The sequence below is a fragment of the Halichoerus grypus genome, chromosome 10 (genome assembly GCF_964656455.1).
Source record: "Halichoerus grypus chromosome 10, mHalGry1.hap1.1, whole genome shotgun sequence".
NCBI classification, from domain to species: domain Eukaryota; kingdom Metazoa; phylum Chordata; class Mammalia; order Carnivora; family Phocidae; genus Halichoerus; species Halichoerus grypus.
Window position 1 is genome coordinate 55,973,707 of NC_135721.1, and position 25,907 is coordinate 55,999,613.

At 45.1% G+C, this 25,907-nt stretch overlaps 1 protein-coding gene and 1 long non-coding RNA gene across 9 annotated transcripts in view; one reads left to right on the plus strand and one right to left on the minus strand.

Moving 5' to 3' along the window:
• Nucleotides 1-639: 639 nt before the first annotated feature.
• Nucleotides 640-5,532, plus strand: LOC118546015 (uncharacterized). Of its 2 annotated transcripts, none has more exons than XR_004922368.2 (5): nucleotides 640-851; nucleotides 3,046-3,127; nucleotides 3,630-3,771; nucleotides 4,116-4,307; nucleotides 5,147-5,532. It is a non-coding gene; the product is annotated as an uncharacterized LOC118546015 (long non-coding RNA). The 2 variants fall into 2 exon arrangements; XR_013442187.1 differs by having other exon boundaries at nucleotides 3,630-3,699.
• Nucleotides 5,533-12,858: 7,326 nt separating this feature from the next.
• The window catches only part of AFTPH (aftiphilin), a 67,410-nt gene continuing 54,361 nt past the window's right edge, over nucleotides 12,859-25,907 (minus strand). For 5 of the 7 annotated variants that reach the window (XM_078056474.1, XM_036108641.2, XM_036108643.2 and 2 more), the window contains 3 exons: nucleotides 24,548-24,631; nucleotides 20,518-20,641; nucleotides 12,859-13,989 (listed from right to left, as the gene is read on the minus strand). In XM_078056474.1, the coding sequence (XP_077912600.1) occupies nucleotides 13,845-13,989; nucleotides 20,518-20,641; nucleotides 24,548-24,631 (353 nt within the window). In that variant the 3' untranslated portion in view covers nucleotides 12,859-13,844. The remainder of the gene's footprint in view (nucleotides 13,990-20,517; nucleotides 20,642-24,547; nucleotides 24,632-25,907) is intronic. The other 2 variants (XM_036108646.2, XR_004922364.2) reach the window with 2 other exon arrangements.

Genomic DNA, 25,907 nt, shown 5'->3' on the forward strand with positions numbered 1-25,907 from the left:
ATCGGTATTATTCCTTGGGTGAAGGACAGTGTGGCTCAAAGTTTGCTGGTTGTAAAATGTCTCCCGGTTGAAGACATTCCCCCTAAATCATGGCTACTAGGCTACCCTTCTCTGTCACTAGGTTAATAGCCAAGATTTGGGCCTCAGGGATTGGGACACCTTACAGAGTCATGGATGTTTAAAATTTTATTGAAAACACCATTCTGGGAAAAAAGATGCAATATGAACCATCTCTTTTTCATTCTTCCACATTATTCTAGGTTAGTGAAGTAGTCTCTTCTTGTGAAATGGGAATAACCTTTAATGAGCTTTTAGATCAGTATCTTTGAATGTATCCAATCTCCTCTTGCATAGATTTTCGTTCTGCCTGTGAACGACCCCCATACAGCAGCGGCCCACCGTCCCCAGCAGAAGGCTGGATAGACGAGCCAAGCCGGGAGCTCCCCAGAGGCCACGGAGGACAAGAGTCCGAGTGCTCTTCCAGCTCCACTGTGAACAGTTTGGGGTTCAATCTAGGGAGATGCTCAGTGGATCAATTCTTTGAGGAAATATGTGTCAATTTCCAAGTCCCTCCTGCTCATCATCCAGGAAAGACGATTTTGATTAAAGAAGCCAGGGCTGCGTGGAGGAACACTTCTCCCGGGCCCCGAGGTCACTCAGCCGCAGACGTGAGCGGCTGCGCCCAACAGCCCGCTAACGGAGGGAACAAAGGCGGGAGCGGCGTCCCCGGGAGACAGAGCGGCGCGGCGGTGTCCGCGCTCCAGAGCCGCGCTTCTCAAACTTCCGCGGACGTGACGGTCTCCCGCGGGCCTGCGGAGCGCCGCTGGCGCGCCGCCGAGACTCGGATGCCGGTGTGTGGTGGGGGGGTGGGGGAGCCCGGGCGGGCCCGAGAGCCTGCGCGTCCCACAGCCCCGGGGGTCCGGCCCGGGAGCGCAGCGGGGCGGGGCGGGGGAGGCAGCGGCGCCCCCGGCCGGCGGGACGGGCTCGGGCCCCGGGGCGAGCGGGAGCGCGCGAGCGGGCGGAGAGCCGGCGGCGTGGGGGGGTGGGGGGGGGGGCTGGGGCCCGCCGAGGGGAGCGGTCGGGGCGGGCGAGCCGGAGCCCGGCGTGGCGGGACCGAGGCGCGCGCAGGGGGCCGGCGGCTGAGGCTTCCCTGGGGACCGCCCCGCCGGCGGGGCCCGGGGCCTCCCGAGCCCTTCCTCCTCCCCAGCTGCCTGTGGCTGGAGCACGGGGCTCGCCCCCTGGCCCACAGGACGAGACGGAGGCTTCAAGGGCATGCAGCCCCAGACCACGGGTCCAGCCACCGGGATCCTATCTCCGGGGCTGTTCCTCACAGCGAGGTGGCCTTCGACAGCTCCCTTCACCTCTCTGGCCTCAGTTGCTCCTGTGTAAAGCACCTGGCCTCGAGGGGCATGGTTTCTGAGGTCCCTTCCCGCTGTCCAGGGCTCTGACTGGCCACCTGGACCGTGCAAGTGGGTGAGGGGGCGATGGGGTCCGCAGGGGGGCGGAGAACAGGGCTTGAGGCTGGGCAGGGAGCTGTGCAGTGGGGGAGAGAAGGAGGATGAGGCAGGAGGCTGGCCTCCTGGCCTCCAAAAGGGGAGGTCCCTGTGGGAATCCCCTCACCATCTGGGTGCCTGGTTTACAGTCACGTGTTTGCCGGGGGACGAGGGAAGGAACAGGAAGGAACGTGCGGACGTGACTGGAAAATCCAGCTGGACAGGAGACAGCTCCTGGCTGTCCCTCCCGCTGAGGCCGAAGCGGGGCCTGCCCCTGCCCCTGCACCACAGGCAGGCCCCGCGGGTCCCGGAGCCCCGTCCAGGGCTGCTGCTGCCACCGGGCTGGGAGCTCCTGAGCACAGAGTCTGGGAGCCTTTAGCTTTGAGGCTTCGCACGTGCTCCCAAGACTGGCTGGAAATGACACTATTTTCAACTTAAATCCATTTTCCTATAGATTTACTGAAGGAGTTTAAAGACACTAGTTCTTAATTTATAAGCGTGGCAGCAGCTTCCAACACGTTAACCCAGAGGCCTTCATGGGCTCCCCAGCCCACCCCTACCCTCCTCTGCAAGAAGGGAGGCTCTTACGAAATGTCCAGATGGCTCAGAGAAGAATAGAACACAGTCTGGTTGCAAGTGGCAAAAATGCCCCTGCAAGGAGTTTAAAGATATATGTACAGGGGCGCCTGGGTGGCTCAGTCGTTAAGCGTCTGCCTTCGGGTCAGGTCATGATCCCACGGTCCTGGGATCGAGCCCCACATCGGGCTCCCTGCTCTGCAGGAAGCCTGCTTCTCCCTTTCCCACTCCCCCTGCTTGTGATCCCGCTCTCGCTGTGTCTCTGTCAAAAAAAAAAAAAAGATATATATACATATAGAATGTATAAATACGTATACTATTTTGTATGTATATTTGTCTCACAGAATCTAGATAAAGGTCAAATACCAGCAGGAAGGGCAGGGATGTGATGGGTCTTGAATGCAGAGGGACTCGGAGGGCAGCTCCCAAGCTTCGCGACTTGAGGTCTCACTGCTGCTCTTCTCCGAACATCTAGAGCAAGGGAATCCTTAGCAAACCACACAGAACATTTGAGAAAGGTCTGCCGGGGGCCCCTCCGGCTTCAGCCAGGCCGCTCCTGCAGAACTGTAAATAGGTACCCGGTCAGCGGAAGTGCGACAGCGGCCCGAGGAGGAGGGTTGAGGCGGGGGCAGGCTGGGGAGGCTTGTGCATCTCTCTCCCCATGGAAGGCACTCCTGGGAAGACCCTGCGCGAAAGAAGGAGCGAGAGGGGCTGTTAAACTTGACCCTGGGGCCCCACCTCACAAGTCATCTCTTCCAGGCTGGGGGCTCTGGAAGGAGGGAAAGCGATGGGGCCAGGGCGAGGAGCCCTACCTGGTGGCCCCCAGGAGCTGTCCTGGAGGCACCCTCAGCGAGCTGGACGGCCTTCCAGTGTCCCATTGTTCCGTGCCCAATCTTCCCCCGCTCACCCCTGCCCAGAGTGACCTCTCGCCCCTTGGAATTTCTCTGACTTTCTTTTTGGCTCTTGGCCCTCCCAGCAGGAGGTCTGGAAAGCGTAAGGTGACGACTGGCAAGTTACCCAACCTCAGTGTTCTCACCTGTGGAATGGAGATCATCATGGTAGATACTTCAAGGGGGTGGTGGGGCGGCTCAGAGGAGATCAGAGCTTGAGCAACGGCGCATGCGCTCTAAACTCCAGGTTTCAATCCAGTCTGCTGTGCGCCTCGGGCAAGTTACTTGAGCTTTCTGGGCCTCAGTTTTACGGTCTATAAGGTGAGATGAGAAGCGTGGCACCTATTTCCCAGGACTGCTGGGAGAATAAGTGAGCGAACGCACGGAGGGCACTTTGAGCGGTGCCTGGCCCTTACCGCGTGCTAGGGGGGCGCCCGCTGTAGAGAGGGGAGCGCTGGCTGTGCGCATGGCAGACCCGCAGGAAATGAGCCCTGACGCCCCAACCCCACTCCTCGCTCGGGGGCCTTCTCCCCGGTTAGCTTGCGCTCCTGGGTGGGCGGGGCATGCGGTGGGAGTTTGACACAACTTTGTTGATTCACCATCCAGAAAGCTGCCAGATGCCCTCCTGTGTTTTTCTTACCTTTTTTTTTTTTCCCTTTTTCGGTGGAAGTGGAGGTTGGGGCCGTGTCACAAACTCTGCTGGGAAACTGATGAAAGCTCTGGACCGTCTCCCCAGAAAGGTGCTCAGAAGCAAGTAGTCACAATATGTTGCACAGGGTTTTAGGGGATTCGCGGAGCCCTTGAAGGCCAGGGTGAGAAGCCCCTCTTTATTTTTTTTCAAAAGATTTTATTTATTTGACAGAGTGAGAGAGCACAGCAGGGGGGAGCAGTAGAAGGAGAGGGAGAAGCAGGCTTCCCGCGGAGCAGGGAGCCCAATGCGGGGCTCAATCCCCGGACCCTGGGATCATGACCTGAGCCGAAGGCAGACGCTTAACGACTGAGCCACCCAGGCGCCCTCTTTAGATGAGACACCCTCCATGTCTTGTTTGTTGGTTTTACTCCAACAAAACAAAGCTGCCCCTCTTCCTTTACTCATCAGTGGGAGGCACCTCGGCTTCCACCCTGGCTCCCATGCCCCCCCAATCCCTCTCCCCAGGCCCCCTGGATCACTGAGTGCCTACTCCAAGCCTCGACCCTTGGCTAGGAGTTAAAAACAGCACCTGTTCAGCATTTGAGGGCGAAGAAGAAAAAGAAGAAGACTCAACTTTGATAGAGAAACAGAAGGAATCGTCCTCCAAGCCAAACGCCATAATTCATGACGCTTTTATTCGCTGAGTGGGACTAAACGGTATTTATGACCAACAGGCCCTGGACTCACCCCGAGTTGAGCGACTCAGGAGTTGCCCAAACTCTGGCAGCAGGGAGGAAAGACACGGGAGTAGGGAGATCAGACAACTTGCAGGGGAGATTTTATTGTTCACGATTGGTGTGATTTTTTTTTTTATCTACTTACGGTTAAGTGTAGTTTCGAAATTTTCGTACAAGTTTCTGGGAAGATGATAACCTCAAACAAGATCTGTTAACTTGAGGTCAGTTGTGGGCTTGGAATAGGGCTGTATGCTGTAGAGCCCAATTCATTCATTCATTCAAGATTTATTAGGTGCCTTCCACACATGAGAGCTGTTCTAGGCACTGGAGTTATAGCAGTGCACAAGGCAGCAAAGGTCCCGTCCTAATGAAGTTTTTGGTCTTGGCAGGAGAGCTAGATAACCAAATAAACAGTAAATATATGTCGGATGGTAATGTGTACTGAGAAGAAAAACACGGCACCCAGTGGCTAGACAGGGTCGCGGGACACTATTTTAGCTGGTGCTCAGGAAAGGCTTCTTTGAGCTGAGGCCTAAAGGAAAAGGCCCGGAGCCATGCAGAGGTCTGGGGAGGTCCCAGGGAGGAAGGAAGGCCATCTACCAGGTGGCCAATCCTGGTTGGGTTGGGACAGCCCAGCACGACTGAGGTCCCAAGGGCCAGTTCCCACAGCTGGGGGTTTCTGGATGGTCCCCCACCCTCTGCTGGAAGCTTTCCTGGGGCACATAGGTCCTTCCTGGCTGTGTGCTTGGGTCTCTCTGCCATGCTGAGAGCATGTTTCTTCCAGAGCCTTACCTTCCCTATTGTACCTACACTTTGCAGAGCCCAAAGATTTCTGCTGAAAGCTGGATGGAGTTGGTGATATTTCAAGATGTTGACCTTAAGAAAGGCTATACTGTTTGCTATAGACTGAATGTTTTCGGTTTGTGTCCTCTCAAAATCCCTTTGTTGAACTTCTAAGCCCCAGTGTGATGGTATTCGGAGGTGGGGCCTTTGGGAGGTGATTAGGCCTTTGGGATGAGATTAGTGCCCCTCTAAGACACCCCAGAGAGCTCCCTCACCCCTTCTGCCATGTGAGGATGAGGTAAAAGTCAGCTGTCTATGAACCAGGATGCAGGCTCTCGCCAGAACCTAGCCTAGCTGGTGTCTTGATCTTGGACTTCCCAGCTTCCAGAACTGTAAGAAATAAATTCCCGATGTTACAAACACCCCCATCTATGGTATTTTTGTTTAAGCAGCCTGAAGGGACTCAGACGCTGATAGAGGATATATGGGGGACAGAGAAACCAACAAGCTACATGACACCAGGAAGAAACAGGTGCATCCAGAATGTGGGACATTCTGCAACACAACTGGCCTGGTCTCTTAAAAAAAAAAAAAAAAATGTAAAAAAAATAAGAGGATGGGAGAACTGTTCTAGATTAAAAGGAACATATAGTCAAATGGGATGCATCCTCCTTGAGCAGACCCTGGTTTGAACAGGCAAGCTATGACAGACATTTTAGGGATGATTTGGGGAATTGAAATAGACTGGTTTTCAAATGGTATTCAGATATTATTGTTCGTTTTTGTAGGTGTGATAATAGTATTCAGTTAGATGAGAATATCTTTGTATTTTGATATGACGGTGTGTGGGAGAGGGACATGGGATGATATCCACAATTTATTCTGAAATTGTTCAGCTAGGTAAGTAAATAAAATCTAAGCTATCTAAGGTCTAGGATGGCTCAAGGAGGGAGAATGCAGTGTCCCACGGGCCCTGGCTCACCTTCCTGGAGTTGGCTGGGCCCTCCATGCTTGACAGACCCCTACCTGTGCACTTCCCGTGTGTCCGGGAAGGGACTGGGCACCAGCACCTGGCGTTCACTTGCTTAACCGAAGATGAATGAGTGTGTGGATAGCCTCTGTGGGACTGAACGCCCCCCCTCCTTCACGTTTACCTCCCACCTACCCTTGAAGCCCACCACAGGACAAGGAGAAACATGGGCAGACTTCCACTTGTCACTTTTTATGGAAACGCCCTATGAGTTCTCTCTGGATAATTCTAGGCCCTGCTGCCCTCTGCCCTCCCCTGGAGCCCCTCTGGCATCTCCCGGAGGCCTGCTCATGGAGCCCAGTTATTTCTGGAGCCTCCCTGTTCAGGTGGAGAGGAGGTTGCTCAGAATCACCGGGACGTAGAATGGCCTGCTGGTCCCTCATGATTTCTTTGAGCCAGGGGCTGCATCCTACCTAGCAGCCTGGGTCCCAAGTCAGGCAGGGCACACAGCAGGGGCCCGAGAGAACTTGGCATCCTCAATAATAATACTAAAGATACCTAACGTTTATTGAGCACTTAGTATTTCCAAGGGTCATGCCAAGTGTTTAACATTAACATTAACAGAATTAATGTCTTTAATTCTGCTAAGAAGCCTGGGTTGGTATTTTTTACTCGAGTTCCCATCTGCAGTTTACACACGGGTTCGTGGTCTCACAATTAGGAAGTGCCAGAGCGGGATTCAGACTCTCAAACTCTGGTTGCCTGCTTGCTGCTTGTCTCCCGGGAGGAATGTGCGGGCCGCCTCTTTGGTGGCCCTGGAAGCCCGAGGAGTCCCGTGCCGTGGGGCTGGTGACCGCGTGGAGACAGCTAGCGAAGAAGGGCGCCAGCCCCCAGGGCCCCGGGGCTGCACCTCGCAAGCTCCGAGCTGTACCGATGAGCTGGAATGGTATAGCTCGTGCCCCTTCCAAGTCCTGCGGGAGCCGCCACAAGGCAAGGTCCATCGGGCAGACGGACAAGTGTCACCTTCTATGGAAGTGTCTGGGGGGACCCTCTCCGCGGACGTCGGCCGCTGCAGATACGAACCCGTGGTGGCGGGCTCTCCCCTTCCGCTGGGAAAACAGCCATGTTTCAAGCACCCTGGGCTTTCTTGTCTGTCACGAGGGCAAGGCATTCCTGCCGGGTCCCCAGGAGCACCGGAGCGGGGACCGAGCACTGTGTTTCATCCTTGCTCCTCTCCTGGGGCCGGCTGGTGGGCCGAGGCCGATATTAGATAAATACCAGTTGTCACCGGTTGGCTCTGCCCTGATTTGCTACCCTTGGATGCGTCCTTTCAATAGGTGTTTGGTGACACAGGCCCATGAGGTCCTGCCTGCCTCACAGATGTTAGGTTCCAGCCACAAAACCAGAATAAAAAAAAAAAAAAATCTGGGGTGGGAAAGAAGAGTCCAGATTTCACTGAAAATGAAGCTCTCCAGAGCTGCTGACTAAGGAGTTTTCTTTCCAAACATCTGAAACAGCAAACAGATTGTAAATTAAGAGGGAGTTACAAGATAGTAGCTGCAGGCAAACAAGGCCTCCCTGTTCTCTGGGTCGGAGCTGGGGCCATGCTGCGGGGCCGGGCGCCCAGGGACGGGATCGGAGCGCAGGGGGGCCCGCCACTGGTCAGAGGTGGCTGCAGAGGGAGTTCTGGCCTCTTCTCGGACCCAGGGAGAGCAGTTTCCTCTGACAAGAGGCGGAACGCTGGTCTGGGTCATTCTCTGGAGCCGATCAATTAGTGACTCCCGCCCAGATCAAAGTTCAGGCTCCCAAGGCAACTCAGCAAAAATAAAGTGAAACAAATTGTAACCCATCAAACAGATGCTTCCCATGAACAGGGCCTGAAGGGGGCAGTTGGACGGTCCTTGTCCACTTCTCTCCTCCCGAAGAGTAAAAGTACTGATTTCAGTGAAACGTCTGCTTTCTGTGGAGGCTCGAGTTTCTAATGGAAGGCGAGCCCCTGGGGTAGCTTGCTCTGGTGGCAATCCTGCTGGATTTGGGGTCCTGGGGCCATGATGGGAGCCTGGGCCCAGAACCACATGGTCAGAAGCAAGGCCCGCGCTGCCCACCAGGCCTGCATGGCCGCCAGCTCTGGAGCGGAAGTCCTGCTTTAGATGACAGGACAGAAGAAAAGGGGTGGGCTAAGTGGGAAAGTGGGTGGCCCTCCCGGCAGGTTTCATCATGGAGGATGCCTGAAGGCATCCTCGTTGTGTCCCTCGGGGGTAATGATTATCAGTGTGACATCCGCTTTCAGGGCTATCCAGCTTGTCTGAGCACCCAGCACCCAACGGTGTGGTCACGTGAGCCCCTCTGAGTCACGTCAGGCCTTGCTCAGAGACTGAGAGGCATCTTTACTGATTTCCCATGTCCCAGATAACCATCTGCTCAGGGCACCCTCTGGGAAGTGGTCAGGCTGATTCTAGGTTTGGAAGTCTCCCAGAGAGCCGTGTACTTCTCAGCCAGGGGCCACTGGTGGCGTAGGCCACAGAGCTGTGCTCCAGGAGCGGCCCGGATCCTCATATGTCCAGCCCTTACTTGCTGCTCGCCCAAGGCAGGGATGGAAGCAAAACCAAACCCAAACAAATAGCTTTTGGCAAAATGGAAGCCCCAGGGGGTTGGGGTAGTGTTTGGGGGTTGCTTCAGAGATTGAAGGATTGAGTCAGTGATCAATAGAATAGGGTGTGTTTTGGAAAAAATTCAGATGGGGCTTGAGGTGGGGTTTACGATATTTGCAGGCAAAGGCAAAACACAGATTCTGGAAGGATCCCCATCCATTTCACTGAGAGGCTTATGCATAAACTGGTTTAGGAAGCAAACCAGGTGAGAGTTCGCCTACGTGTCAGGCACTGTGCCAGGGGCCAGGGGGACAAATCTGGGCCAAACGTTGACCCTGCCCTCAAGGACCTCACAGCCTGGAGGAGAAAGAAGAGCACATCGGTCATTATAAAGCAAGGTGACGGGTGCCCTAATGGCCCTCATCATGCCAAGAGGCTGATACCCTGCGGGGAAGCATTCAGCCTTTGGGATCAGACAGACTTGGGTTCTAGACTTCCTCTTCCTGGCTGAGTGACCTTGGGGACATGACATCATGTTCCAAGTCCTGGTTTCCTCACCAGTACACTGGAGTCAGGAACTTCTTAGGTTCCTGGGAGGATTCGGGGAGAGAATGTGCACGAAGCCCCCGTGTCTGGCACTCAAGACTGCTCGGAATCGATGTATACTAGGTTTCGTACGAGTGTTCCATCATCAGACGGGCTTGCTGAGCACTCTGGGAGGCCGTAGAGCAGCTGTGTGGGGTGAGGTGGGGCCCGGGGTGGGGCCTGGGGTGGGGGGCGTCCAGAAAGGCTCCCAGAGGGAGGGGTGCTGGCCGGCTGGTGAGGAGGCGCATTCCCGGCAGAGGCGCGAGCCCGGGTCGGTCCCCAGGAGCCCAGGGGCAGAGAGGGTGGTCTCAGATGCTGTGCCGCACTCACACATATTACGTGATGTGATGGGAAATGCTCTTTTCCGCGACAGCCCAGGCCCAAAGGATCAGCTGAAACAACGGATAACCGACACGGAGGGCTCTGGAGGTCAGGCTGACTTACCGTCAGGAACACAACCGCAGGAGGCTGTGGGGACCCTGGTGTCCGCTCAGTAGGAGTCCCACCGGCCAGTGCTGGCCATCCAAGCAAGCGAGCTTCGGAGCTCGCTCGAGGTCCCCACGAATGTTCACGGGCTGGCCTGGCCACCCCTTCGGAGGGGAGACGCAGGAGAGTCAGGAAAACTGCGGTCAGGTCCTGCCTTTCTGGTTATAGATGCACGATGCTGTGCAAGTCGGTTTCCTGTGTAGGCTTCCCACTGCCTCAGCTTGCAGAAGGGAATCATCCTTGGCTTTGTCAGATTTGTGATCTGCAACACCCCTGTCCCCCAACACAGAGGCCCAGGGAGTTAGTAGTGGCCATCCTCATCACTGCGGGGCCAGCGCTGCGGGGCTCCTGGGGGTGGTTTGCGGGCGCCCGACTGGCTCATCTTCCGGCTCTAGAATTCTATGATTCTCTAAGGTTTCTTCCTACCTTAGTTTTCAGTTCTGTAGACCCTGAAGTACCGGAGCCTTAGAAAAGGGATTTATTCAACATCTTCCAGCTCATTAGTGGAGAACTGTATTTAGAAGACACAACTCCCAGCCTAATCCGGTGTCCCTTCTACCTCCCCCGGCTGCTCCCTACCACCATCCACGATTTGTCTTAGCACAGGTTCCTCCCAGGGCCCAGGAAACCTGTGCGGCCCTCTATAGATTCCTTCCCCTCTTATAAGGAAACACCAGGAAGTCAACAGATCCAGCCCTGAGACAACAATCCCGGAATTCATTTCTCTAGGTATGACTTGAGCTCAATGAAATACTGTGTGTACGCAATGTGAAGTGAAAAGTGAGGCCCAGCTTTGCAGTGGTCCTACAGTATCTGTCCTCTCCTTCTTACTACTAGAACGCCGGTTAGATGGCTGCCCACAACACAGGTACTTCCCTGTCTCTTTTGTAGCCAGATAGGGCGCTGCAACGAAGTTCTGGCCGCGAGGTAGTAATTAGAAATATTTTGTATACCTTATGGAAAGTGTTCTTAATGAGAGGGAGAATGCTCTTCTTCGCTCTTCCTTCATAGATGGCTGGAACATAGGCATGGTGGCTGAACCATCAGCAGCCCCCTTGGACCATGAGGTAGACACCATGTGTGGGTCCTGGTGGAACGAGATAAGTCAAGAGCTTCAGTCACCGATGATCTTATGAAGCCCCTTCACCAGCCCTAGACTGCAAGAGAAATGAACTTCTATGGCTTAAGCCACCATTGCTACGTTTCATCAATTCTGGTCATTGGCTGTAAGGCAGCACTATTTTCAGCACTAACAGAAAACCCACTGCGGGTGAAATGGAGCCCCTCCAATTGTGGGGCACATTCCAATCTCAGAGAAGTTCAGATGTGACAGAAGTATGAATCTTATTACATGGAATGCAGTATTTTGGGTTTTTGTTACTCACAGCCAAACCTAATCCTAACTGATTCAAGAAACATGAGGGAACGAAAAGTGGCAAGTTCTAAATAAAGAACATGATAATCATGTAGAGGGAGGAACAAGTTTCTATATAAAAGAATGACTCACAAAAATAGTAGTGACACATGACTCAATTTAGGGACATTTCTCCTATACTTCCCAGTCTGGATTTGGCCATCAAGTGAGAGGAGACTCTAGGGGATGAGTTGAGCTGGCTTTAAGGTGTCGAGGACACAAAGCTGACTGCTAAACCAGTCTCCACTGCGTGTGACTGGCTTTTAGGGTCTCTGCCGCTTTGGTGTCTTCTCCCCAACTCTGCAGGGCCCACCCGGTTGACTTTGAGCAAGACAAATGGGCAGCTGCTCTGTGCAGCCAACGGGCCCTCCCTTAGCTGAGACCCAGAGAGACGCTTGAGGCTCTTCGCTCACCAGCCACTGCTCCTGCTTTCGGGTGCAACCTGAGCCCTGGTTTGGGGCGAGCACTTCTTGTCCTTAAGGCGAGTACTGACTTTAACCTGTGATAATCCAATACTGATGTGCCTGTTGTGATTAAAACATCAAAGGCCAATAGGACAAGCAAGAGGGAAATCTGGCTTATCTAAACGTGGTTCTAAGATGAAATATCCATCCTGTGTGTCATTAAAGCAGGGTCACTTTCATGAGGAGGACCCACTTGACCATGTCTAAATAATGCAATCACTTATTTTACGGGATCCTTTCTCCCATGATTGCTTCTTGAATCCGCTGGGACTCCGGGGGCCATCACAGGTTTCGCTGACTCTACGTTCCTCCTACCATTTATTGACTCTTTCCTCACGTGACAAGTGTTTTACATTTATTATTTAATACATCAACCCCACAGGAAGGCAGTATCATTCCCATTTTCAAATTAAGGCTCAGAGAAGTTGATTAACTTTCTCTCAGTAACACAGCTAATAGATGGGCTCTGAACTTTCGTTGGTAAAGGCTGCCATCATAGTCTAGTCGTACGGCAGAAGCAGCCCTTTCAGCCTCAATTACCAAAACGTGTAAAGTTCTGCTGAGGAATACTTTTATCCTTCCATTCGGAAGGGTCACTGGACACTGGGGACTTGGGACTATTCTGAAAGAGAGCCTTCTCTGAAACCACGATGACAACAACAAAAAGGTCGGACAGGCACGGTCACTCCAGGCCATACTTCTAGTACGTTCACCAGCGGTTCCCACGGCCTGTGTGATAAGCTGGCAGCACAGGGATGTCCATGCGGGAGGGGCAGGGGGTTCCCACAGCGCAGGAGGCCGACAGGGACTACTGTCGGGCCGGCTGCCCGTTTCTGATGAACTATGTCTTGTGACTCTGACGCAATAGCCGATAGCAATATTTAAAAATTACCTCGTAGAAATTTCTTGCTCACCTTAGTATCATGCATATATTTACTGGCAAAGAAAAAAATTCCCTAGAAATGCTTATTTAACCTTGCCAGTTCTGAAGAAGATACATTATAGTGAATCATGGGAAATTCTTTTATGATCTCATGTTCTACATAAAAATAGCTCCGCCTCAGTACTGATCCAGTTCCTATGGGCCAGATCCCAATTCTTTCTGCTTTCAAAAAAGTGGAAGCCCGACCTACCAAATGATTTCCTCTGGACTGAAATACATTAAAATGGAATAAACCTTCCCATCCAAACTCATCATTTTTCCCTCAGATACCAAAGTACAAAAACACCAGGCTAAATTTCTTTTAAATTATTTTATTTTTGTGTAAGCTAAAAGGAAATTTACACACTGAAATCTCAAAAGACCTTGGGCATGCACATTAACCTTGTCAGAGGTTCTTCTACGTGTCTTTCTTTTTTCCATAGGAATTTCCCCGAACATTTAAAACCCATAGTTTTTACTGTATATACAGCCTAAACCATAGCAATCTATGATTATGTCATTTTACACTGTGCAAAATCCTCAAAAAATAGTGGTACGATAAAACAAAAAATCATTAACAAGTAAATCTCATTGTAAGACATTCATGTAATTTGGTCCTTCTCCAAACCAAACTGATTTAAAACAGACACAATCTCTTTAAACCCCTCCAATCAAGTTCTGACAATGATCCACACCCTGTAACAAAAGAGCAATCGATAAAGTACCTTGCAAAAGGTCAAACAGCAATATGCCAGATTGAAAAGATTAAAAAAGAGCGCAAAAATGTTAAAAGCCAGATCTTAAACCCACTACACATAAAATTGAAAAAAAAAAAATTAAATGGGGACTTTGGAGCTTATTTATGATAGCAAAAATTAATTCAACATATGATATGAAAAATTAATAGGACATTCAATGCAATCTGAAAAAGACTGAAGGGGATTTCACAGACAGTGGAGATTTGAGTTTTTAATTTTCTTTTTTTTATTTCAAAAGTTTTGTAAGAAGGACACCACCAGTGTATTTCACAAAGACATAAATGTATACACCCCAGCAACACAAAAAGAATAAATCTTCAAAAATGTTCATCCCCGATTATTTACATTTTTTTCTAATATAAATTTAGGACTTCAGTATGTAAATAAATATACATTACTATGTATACCTTTCTAGTGCGGCTTACCAACAAATCAGCTGAACTTTTTTTTTTTTTTTAATTAGAGCAGGTATGCTTTTGATGGAAGGGAGGGAAGGGCTGGAGGTAAGGGAAAGCAATTGAAATTGTCCAATTCACATCAGTTATCAGTCTGCTTTCTCTTGGGACCTTGTGGAAGGTGTTAACGTGGCGGGGAACATCAACACCTTGGCATGCATGAACGTTAAGTCCGGAAGGCTAGCGATCACCTTGATGGCTTCTTCACTCAGGTGCTCTTCTCTTTTCGGTTTCCTATTGACAAATGAAAAACGAGAACCGTGTTAATGTGACTTTGTTGTAGGTCAAATGGGAGAAAATCCACTCTCAAGGTAGAGAGTTAGAGATCTGTGGGGACTTCTCTGCCAGGTCCTGAACCTCATAATCCCTGTGTGTGTGCTTCCGTGCCAGATGCCGAATCTCTCGCAGAGATGCATGCCCGAGTCGTGTGTGCTCATTACGGCCAGGCTCGGACTACAGACATTCCCATGTTCCCATGTACGGCTCACAGACCTGCCGAAGGCTCGCAGCATCTACCTGGGCACACTTTTAAAATGTTACTAAGCAGAAATAGAATGCTGGAGCCCTAATAAAAGTTCACCCAACCAGATTTCTCCCTGACCCCCGTGAAACTACCAAAATTACTTCAACATAAAACAAAGTTTATGTCTGGCACAAGATCTTGTAAGTCATTTTAACCTGGGCTTTCTTCATTCCCCATGGGGAATTCCAGGAGAGAAAGCCCTCGGCTCAAAAACCCCCAGTCTCGGCCCCGCTGGGACACAGGCGGCAGGTCCAAGAGGGGCAGCACGGGAGCTGGTTCTGGATGCTGAGAATGGACACAGGCTGGACATGCTCGGGGAGAGGGGAAATCTCAAAATCCTAGGGGTTCTGCAGACGAAGTCCATTTTACTCACTGCCCCGGTATCAGAGGTGAGCAGGTTAGCGCCTAACACAGACAGGAAGAACTCCTTTTCATCCAGGGCTTCCCAGGAGGTGAGCTGCAGAAATGCCAAGTGAGCCTCAAATGTGGCTCAAATTGAGCACATGACTGTAACCCAACCCTGATTTTTCCCAAGATGTTAAATATATTGAAAGAATAGTTGCGGTCATACAGATACTAATTTTAGACCAAAGTTCATTTAAAATTGCTGATAGATTCTAAAAAGCCCAATTCTCTTTCATGGTAAAATAGTTGGTAGTATATTAGGTGTGACACCAGTTATTTCTTCCATCTAATTATTCTCTTTGTCGTTGTGATGGGGCACGGGACGTCAGGAGAAGAAGCGAGAGGGGAAAGACAAATATGGGCCTTTATTTCATACCTAGATTTTCTGTTATCACTTTTGAATTCAGGCTGAAATGAAAAGATTTAATAGAATGACGGAAAAATCAAACATCAGAATTGTAGGACCGAAGTTCTTCCACAAGGGATGGGCTTTAGGCACACCGAAGCCATCAGATCAACCAGTACTCAGTTCTAGGGGTTCTCAGAAGAATGGAATAGCAATCCAGTATTTTCTGCTTAAAATCTACAATTTTAATTACATTTAAATGGTGGCAAAATTATTAGGTGGGTGTTTGATGAAGAAAAACCAGACAATGAGGGCACCTGGGTGGCTCAGATGGTTAAGCGTCTGCCTTCATCTCAGGTCATGATCCCAGGGTCCTGGGATCAAGTCCCGCATTGGGCTCCTGGCTCAGCGTGGTGTCTGCTTCTCCCTCTCCCTCTGCCTCTCTCCCTGCTCATGCTCTCTCTCTCGATCTCTGTGTCTCGAATGAATAAATAAAAATATTAAAAAAAAAAAAAAAAGAAAAACCAGAGAGTAAAGTGAAACACTGTAAGTGTCTGTATGATGGAAAAGGCCAGCCTCTCACCAGTGGTCCATTTTAGCATCACTAATGATGGAGTCAACCAGATTATTATGCAACTTCTGATGCAGTACAACACCTGTGCTGGAATCCAGCCAGAACGTTTCACCCGAATTCATTAAACTTGTGGATATAATTCCTAGCTTACAGGAAATAAGGGGAAAAGAGAAATATATTAACTACTACTTGAAGGAAGCCAACATATAAATCCCGAGGTTGGGATGTTCTGCAGGACATCTGGACTGATCTTTTTAATAAGCTACTGTTAAAACTGAAAACAAACAAAAAGGTTGGGGGTAGATAAGCTGGATTAAAGGAAGCTGAGGAGCCGTAACAGCCAGGTACAACAGTTCTCTGCTTTGCTGAAACCAATACTGAGTTGAGGGGACATCTGAACATAGCTTCGGTATCAGATGGAATAAAAATGCACTTAAGTTGACAGATGGAGATCACAAACTGCAGAGGTAAGTTCAATTTGGCATGGACCATAAAATCTCATTTTTGGTTAAAACAACACACATACATATATTATTTACATAGAAAATGATCTGAAAGGAGTTATACTGATCTGAGTGGTAAGGATGTGAAACTAAGTTTTAATTTTTTGTATTTTCTAACTTTCTATATCTTACTGCTTCTGTAATGATAGAAGGTTATTAAAAACAGTAACAGAGAGACTCTGGACTCCAGGAAACAAAAGGTTGTGGATGGGGAGGTGGGTGGGGGGATGGGATAACTGGGTGATGGGCATTAAGGAGGGCACATGATGTGATGAGCACTGGGTGTTATACACAACTATTGAATCACTGAACATTATATCAAAAACTAATGATGTACTATATGTTGGCTAACTGAATTAAAGAAAAAAAAACCTAACAAATAGGGGCGCCTGGGTGGCTCAGTCGGTTAAGTGTCTGCCTTTGGCTCAGGTCATGATTCCGGGGTCCTGGGATTGAGCCCTGTGTCGGGCTCCCTGCTCAGCAGGGAGTCTCCTTGTCCCTCCCTGCCGACTCGTGCTCTCTCAAATAAATAAAATCTTAAAACAAAACAAAACACAATAACAAAATTGCACCTTAATGAACTTCCTCATTTGTGAAACGCAGTTGGGGTGTGGGAAAGTAGAGCAAGGTAGAAGCTTTTACCCAAGAAATGGTTGGTAAAGATTACTCTATAGACTTTCTACTAATGCCCTTACTTCAGAGGCACTACTCAGAGGCAACAGGAAATTGAAAAAGTTTACAGAGTTGACAGTTTGTGTATTTATCTGTAGTCACTGTGCATTGATGTGATCTAGTTTCTTGGAATATAAGAAGAAAATGCTTGAGGAGAACCTGAAAATAAAAAGTTGTATCATGAACTTTTCTCAAATACAAAAGCAGGGACCTAATTTTGATTTACATTCTCGTTAGCTACGATGTATCCTTTTTGTCAGTGCAATACAACTGAGAGTCCAGAAACAAACCCATATATTAATGGAAAACTGATTTTCAATAAGGGTGCCAAGACCACCGATGAGGAAAAAGAGTCTTTTCATCAAACAGTGTGGGATATCTGCATGTAAAAGAATGAAGCTGGACCCCTCACAACACATTCAAATATTAAATCAAAATGGATCAAAGACCTAGATGTAAGAGTTGAAGCTGTAAAACTCTCAGAAAAAAACATAGGTGTAAATCTTCCTGACCTTGAAGTAGGCAATGGTTTCTGGGATGGCTATAACCAAAAAGTCAGACAAAAACAAGCCTCAGTGAGAATGTGGAGAAACTAGAATCCTTAACATATTATTGGAAGAATGTAAAATGGTGGCATTACTTTGAAAAACAGTTCAGCAGTTGCTCAAAAAGTTAAACATACTGTTACCATATGACCTGGTAGTTTCACTCTGAGTATGGAAAACATCTGTCCACACAAGAACCTGTACATGAATGTTCATAGCAGCATTAGTCAGAATAGTCAAAAAGCGAAAACAACCCAAGTATCCATCAACTGATTAATGGATAAGTAAAATGTGGTATAATTACACAAAGGAATATTATATTATGCAGCCATAAAAAGGAATTAAAAATACTGATACACACAGTATCATGGCCGAACTTGAAAACACGCTAAGAGAAAGAAGCCAGGAACAAAAGGTCACATACTGTATGATTCCATTTATATGAAATAACCAGAACAGGCAAATTCCTAGAGACAGAAAGCAGATTAGTGTATGTCAGGGGCTGGGAAAAGTGGCAGATAGGGAGTAACTGCTAATAAGTATGGAGTTTCTCTCTGGGGTGATAAAAATGTTCTGGAATTAGATAGTGGTAATGGTTGTACAATGCTGTGAACATACTAAAAACCACTCAATTGTATACTTGAGAAGGGTGGATTTTATGGTATGTGGATTATATCCCAACTAAAAGAAAAAAAAAAGACGTATGTATCCCTTTTGGCAAATAGTTGTTTGGCTTGTATAAACTTGAGTCAGAGGTCTGCCGCTACTAACAAGGTGGTCACCCACTGATTAAGGTAAGGAAGTAATTTTTCTTTGGATTAGAAAAGGTAAAGCAAGAAGGAACTATTTTAAAACTAAGATCTTGCATTTCTTTAAAAAGTGAGAAGTTACTTTAACAAACTGGGTACGGAAAGAGATGAGCACATGCATTTCTTCCTACATATGCAGCAAAGGCATTCAGAAAAGAGTATGTGTTTGTTACACGTCAATTTCCTCTACCTACTCCTCCTTTCTTAACCTTGTGGTACCCTACAGTCACTCTACCTTTTGTGTACAGTTGTCAACAGTCAAGAAGATTTTGTTGAGCTTTACTTTCTGTAGTTTTTTTAATTCAAAAACAAAAAGAAAAATAGAACAAAATGTAAAAACAACAAAGACTCTGAAATTTTCTGAAATGATGCATGCCATCCACCTTTCATCCACCCTGTACAACCGAGAATCATTCATGGGGACACCTTATGGTATTACCTTCTAATTGTAAGACGTGAATATTTGCATTTCTTACCATTTTCAAATAATTCCTCAAAACAAAAGACAGAGTTGGCAACTTGGTGGTTTTATTCCGCCCCCCCCCGCCCCGCCCCGATTTGTTGTGTTTTAAACACGAAGCTGGACAGATACGAGAGAGCAATTCAATGCAGTTACAACACTCACCTTAGGATACACACAATGGTTCTAGTTCATTCCGTAATAGTACAGAGTAAGGGAAACAATGAAAATAATTTCTTAAAGTGACAGGAGTTGTTCAAGTTCCCTGGTGTACACGGGATGTTTCAAGGATGAGTTACAAAGTTAGGAGAGCAAGCAAGCTAACAATGTGGTGTAGAGCTCCTCCTAATGGCACAAAGACTGAATTCTCATCATGGGACTTTCAAAGTTCTACCACAGTTCCTTCAGTGCGACTGCAGAAGTAAAAAAGTAACGAAATGGTAGGACTGTCCTTAGAAAAGGTTGCCCTAAAAATGGCAGGGGAAAGCCCAAACAATAAAAGCATCAGTATTTTTTTTTTTAAAAGTCAAATGTGCAGCAGCTTTTGGCTAACATATATAGAAAAAATGGACGAGAAACTTGTATGAGAAGAATTTCAATTTGAAAATATGATTTGGGGAGAGGAAAAATTAGAAAGTGAGCAAAAAGAATCCACAGAGGATTCATTTACAAATAGGTTCACTAAAGAGGATGCTTTACCAGTGCCAGCAGGTGTTACCACAAAGACACGGGAACGGTGAGAACAGGAGAATCTGTGGTGCGTGCATGTTGTAAATTATTCTAAGGAAAAGCTAAGGATATCCACAATTATAAGATAATAATGCCTTTTCATAATTATAAATATTAATAATAATACATATCTGTTGAATGAATGGATATTTAAGTACACAATACAGTTTGAAAGGCAATGGGATAATTCAAATCAAAGTTTTAAGACTGGTAAGCATTTATTATTCATAAGAAAAAAAGACTTTTTATAAATGGCTTTTTTTCTACAGAAGAATTGATTCAAAAGATAAACCTGAATCTGACATGGAAACAGAAGGTATTTATTTAGGAGTAAGGGCTATAATACTTCTGCCAAAGTGGGCCACTAGCAGGTAAGTATTTCCACTTGAAAATGCTGATGACAATGGGTTTGCAACAGTGAAGCTGGCGCTCCTATCAACCAGTATTTACTCCCGCGGCAGTGATTTCTTGGTTCACAATGACTACCTCTTATTAGGAACTGGCCTATTCTTACGGCTAACATGTCAAAGCAATGGCTTACTGTTCTGGTGCCTAGTTATGTAAAACTAAAGGTTTATCGAATCCTGAGCACAGGGCCCAAGTGACATTCCTTCTGTCTGGCTCCAACACTGCTTTTCTAAAGGCCACGTCCCTGAAGGGCCTCCCAGAAAGCTTGGCAAAGCAAGGCTTCACATCCCAACTCAGAGATGTTGTACATCAGCAAAAATGCAGAAAATAAAATAGTAGCCATCGCCTATTCCAGCTTAGGTCAGGAGTAGAAAGATTAACCTAAGTGACTCTGGGAGCATGAAAGTGGGTTCCCACAGATGATCATCTCAGTGGTTATGAAGGGAAGAAGGGATTGTTTCTACAGTGGCTTATGATCTCAATACTTGATCAGAATTCTTCTCCACAAAGTTTGGCGGGGCCGGGGGGAAGAGGGGGTAAGAAGAGAAAACCACATCTGTCAGCCCTTTCCAGCCTCTTATGAAATAGCTCCGCTCTAATAAAGTTCATAATTAAACATAATTTGATAACTGTTTTCTGGAATTAGGCATCATATATTGATTTTTATAAATACAAAGTGAATTTTAATACAATTTATTGAAATACTGTCAACTTATTTGCTTTCCCATTTGGACTGTTTTCTTTAACACAGAATTCAAAACAGGGTGTAATGAACACTATCTGCTTACCTGGTAGATGTGCTTGTCTTCTCTACTGTGGACATGAGTCTTGCAAATGCATCAGTCACTTTGAGGTTTGAGGTGGAGATTTCCAGCTTAGAAGTTGTTAACTCATACAACTCTGGATCCACACCTTATAGTATAAAATGACAGTCAGTGAGGGCAAGCTGCAGTGCGTTACTCAGTCAGCCACGATCCAAAATGCAAAAGGCACTCGTTCTGTAAACATCTGAGTCTTTTACGAGCACAACACATCTTTAGACTACTGTAATATTGCATTTATTTTTTAAATTACAGATTCCACCTTTCAGAATTTTTATAAAGAAGGAAAATACTTTTAAAATCTCACTTTGGTATAAATACAGCCTTAATTCATCTAACATTTATGTAGTAGGTATCATGCAAATATTTCTAAAATTTCTATCTGCTGTAGAAAATTCTCTCAATTTTGGATTAGTGACATGAAAGTTATCAGTGTTTTATAGAGAGCACACATGATTTGTTATATGATACCTCAATGTTTAAATGGACTGATTAACCTCATTTTTGATATTTTCTCTCCCTCTACACCTCTCTAACTGTTCTATCTCCATTACACTCTCTTCCACACCCAAAGATTTAGAAGCTAAAGTCTCAAATATGGTAAATGACTTGGTTAAATATATTCTGACCACGTGAGGACATGAAATATTCCTCAAAGCATCACATTATTACTAAAGATAAATTATATACCACATTGTTCTTTCTTCGAAGTAGGGAGGGTAAAATATTCCCAGAAAAACTAATAAAAGCACTACTTTTAGACAAAATGAAAATTGTCTCAGGGGTTAATTATATTTCTATGGTCTCATATCCGAGCTGGTTTTAAGGAATTCAAAATGAAGCTGAGTTAGATTTATTTGACTTCACTAAAACATACATATATATTTTTATATTTCCCTTGAATATAGATTTGTATTAAATAACAATGACTATAAAAACACTTAAAAGAACAATTAAATATTTTTGACTCAGGCTCAATTTTGGGTAATAGAGACTCAGATAAAAAAAAAAAAAATTAATCCTCTGCTCTCTATGGTACCAGCAAATTACTTGAGGTAAAAAGTTTAGTAGTTTCAGAGTATAGCAGAAAAGCAGACTGTAAGGAAGAATGTCTTATAGTTTCATCAATTTTTATTTATTGTTTCTAAAAAAGCTCTGAAGATCAGCAGAGAAAATTATACATAAATGTAAATACTAATGTTATTAACAAGTTTCCTCCTTTTAAGATATTTTAAGGTTAAGAAAAAAATCAGGAACTGCCTTCTATTAACCAACTTTGCAGATGACTGGCAGATGTAAATACAGACTCAGATGTTTACAGAAATCAAACAAGCAAAAGCAGCTTCCACAGTTATCATGTCCAACAAGGAAGGAAGGCTATAGAAAATGTTCGTTGACTCTCCCAAGTTCTTAATATTTCATTAAGGTACAGTTTCAAAAAAATACTTAATGAGACCCTTTCTTTGTATCTCTGTAAGGATATACGTTTCAATTAAAATCTAAAAAATTGTAGATACCTGTAGGGGACCAAATGAACCCAAAGTACCTCCTTCCTCCACTGTGAAAGGTTAGATTCCAAGTAACCACAAAATTTAAGCTGATGTCTAACATACAGCACAGAATAAACAACTGCATTCTGACTGGCAACAAAAAGTGGTAGTAAAAATTTGGTCAGGTTTGTAAAATACTGGCCACTTGGCTGTCAAAGAATAAAGTGGGAGATCAAAAAAAAAAAAAAAGACAACAAAAAACCCAACCCCCCTTGCCCAAAACAAAACCACCACCATCACAAAAAAACCAAACCAAAACAAAAGAAAACAAAGAACCCCAGGAAAGTACCATGACTATATTTTACATTTTTCAAAAACAAGGTAACTACTTACTCTACACTAATAATTGGAGAGTAATTCTTTTTTAATGGAAGAGTCTGCTTGTGTTTTTTTTGGTTTTTTGTTTGTTTTTTACAGAACCTTAATGAGGCACAGTTTAGTTACATAACTAAAGCTAGCCAACCAAGTTCTATGCCAACCTCCTAAGTCTCACACACAAATAATTAAATAACCGCAAGCTAAGACAAAATGACTTTCCCAGAAACAAGTCAGAAAAAGTGCAAGCAAGTGGTGAAATGGAACACTGAGAAAGGTGTTGATACCTGTAGGTTGATGGTAAGTTTTAACAAAACCCAATAGCAATAAAAAGAAGCCACAGCAAATTTATAGTAATCAAGTTTATAGAGCAGCTAGAGCATATTAATGAAAATACGGAACAAAAATATTTAAAAGGTTCCAAAGTAAGGAGGGCTGCATTTGAGCATGCTAATTTCACTTCCATTACAGCTCTAAGCTTCTGAAACCACTTGCTCTGCTTGAAGCTGTGTATACTGAGCCTGGTTATCACGTAATTTCTGTACTTCATTTGTGTTCTTAACTGAGTTTGAGATGTAACCAAAAATTAAACTTAAACCAGGTTTTAGGTGTCTAAAAATAGTGACCTCATGTAAATTATAGTACAGTTCATGACAAAACAAATCTGAGAGCAAATTTAAAATGGGAGTTTGGTAATTCATTCTTGGGAGTATAGTAATAAGGAAACTGATACACAAGTTTTTGTTGTCTTTTTTTCCCCCAATTAAGTATTTAAAAACAGCTAATTAGGCTTACCCCGGTCATTCCATAGCTCAAACATATTTAGAAGTAATTTGGGTAAATAGTAAAATATCATTTTGAAGTCAAAACCAGACACAGATTGGTTTTTCATATGCTTGCAAAACCTTGGAAATAATGAAAATGATAACCAGGGGCTTAGATTTGAGAAATCCAGTCATTCTACCAAATGGCCTTGGAACTTCCTTACAGCAGGATCAGATTTCCATAACCAGATTTTGGAGAAGGATGTTCTGGGTTCCAGGCTCACCCTTATCTGACTCTTATGGTCTCCCCCATTTCCCACCATGGCTCCTGAACTGCTGGAAGTGGGTGGCAGGGTATCAAGCGGAATAGAATAAAACCAGCAAATTCTCAGGAACCAGGCTGGCTGTTAACTGGCTGCTAGTGGGGATAGACAGGGATCCTCGCTATGCATTCTGGGCATCGGCATCTATATAGTACCCCGACAGCTGTCCGGTGATCAATGGGCATGATGACCAGATCACAAGGGATGACAGGGACTCATTAAAATCATATCAAATAAAATGTAAACATATAAATGCCATTATATTTTAATCTTTTATTCAGTTAAAAAATGACAAAGTACATTAGTCCTTTGGTCAATAAACTGAACTTCGCAGGGCTGAACATTAATTTAACAGGCACTCCAGTAAGTTTTAATTTCTAGCTTTTAATATCTCATAGCAATTATTTTCTACTATTCTGTAACATTTCTTTTTTCTCCATGGAAATCTAACAGAATACTTTCTATTTGAGAGCTACATAAAAACTACATAGTAAGTTCTATGTGGGATCTATATAGAACTTAGTGCTAGACTCTAACATTTTGGAACCCAATTATACACTTGGCATTAATAAACAACTAACTGAATGCTAGAATTTGTAGAGGTTCTATTACCACAGGCACTACAATGTAAAGTCATCTTTGTATACTAAAATATTCTTATATCTCTAAACCTGTATTTTTTCAAATGGCTTTATAGGATATGCTTTCAAAAATAAGCATATAAAAGATCACATTTTGCATTTACAGGAGCCCCCCCCCCCCAAAACCTTGCCTTTAATTGTCTAAGGACATTAGGGCTACTTTATTCCTAGAAACTACTTTCAGCTCTGACTGGTACACTGAGAAAGCTTTCCTTAAAACACATTTCACAGAAGTCATTTGTTATAGTCAGATACTAGAAAATAACAATAGATAGATAAAAGAAAAGTATCAGAAAGATATTATAGAGAATACAACTACTTGTTTCCTTGTTTATAGGAAAGTCAAGTGATGTGGTCATGCTTTTAGTATTAAACTAGAATTGTGGTTTTAACACTCTGCTGACCTGGGATTGTGGTGCTGCTGCTAGAGCTACTGTCATCCACGGGCCCAAAGAAATCAAGGTTCAGAAGAGTGGAACCTCCACTAGCTTGAAATTCAGTGACCGTGTTGGTAGGCAGCCACACAGAAGGTAAGCCAAGGGAGGAGGGGTTATGTGTAAAAAGGGGTAAGACACACACTTGAACATGCAGGTTATAATTAGTAGTCATTACATATTTTAAAATCAACATTAAAACAATGTGTACAGTATTAGTTTTTCATTACTAAGGACATTTCTAAAGTAACAATTTAATAATTCAATGTACATTTTCTCATGTACAAAGTAAATAATTTAACACTTAGTAAGGTTTTAGTTAAGAGTTCAGTTCTTTCAATCAAAACTCAAAGCCATACCAGAGAGACCAAGGGGAAAGTGTACCCGTTAAAGGGAAACAATACTTTAATCTCAACCCAACAGTAAATCACTGTACATGCCCAAATCAATCTTCTGTGTTAGTAATGTTGGTTTCGAATTAATGATTTTTAAAAAGTGACAAAGTTGTCAGTTTCAGGACACACACCAATACATTAACTTGGTTTAAATTAAAATAACATTAATAAGGACTGTCATAACTGCCCTACCCTGATGTGCAACCTCAAGCTGTACTGTTCCCCTTTAACTCTGAAACAGTAATCAGAAATAGCATACAGTTTTAAAGAAGTTGTTTGTTAATAAAAAGCATGATGATTTGACTGAATATTCGAGACACCAGACAACAGCAAAAGGTGCATCCAGGCTTTCCTTCAGCACTGCTATTCAATTGGATGCTTTCCAGATGTCCTAGGACCCCCAGTCTAAGGCAAAGCTGATAGAATGACAGGTGTTTTAGACAATGGCTCAAATAACTTATGAAGTATAAAGAATAAGAATAATTCTATCTTAGGGTCCAATTAAAATTTGTGGTGTCAACACATGGGAAAACTAGCATTTTGTGTCATTTATTTTAAAGACCCACATTACTAGGATAAGTTATTCCTTTTCAGGATTTTCTCTTAAAGCCTTGAGAGAAACCAATTATTTCTGGAACTACCTACTAGTATTTTGAGATAAGTTTTAGAAAAGGATCATGAAAATCATTCATTTTCCATTTGCATAATAAGTGCTCTATAAAATATTATTAAATCTGAAAACTACTTTAAGTCAATAAATACGGATCTATTTGCACACTGTTTTTGGTTATATAATTGTGCTTTGTGCTTTTTTTAAGCAGCCTCTAGCCACAAGACTTTGCATCCAAGAAAATTCCATAAATTAAATCTACAGAAACAAATTTCAAGTAAACTGGTCCTACCTAAAATATCATTTCAACTACTTAGATACTTGT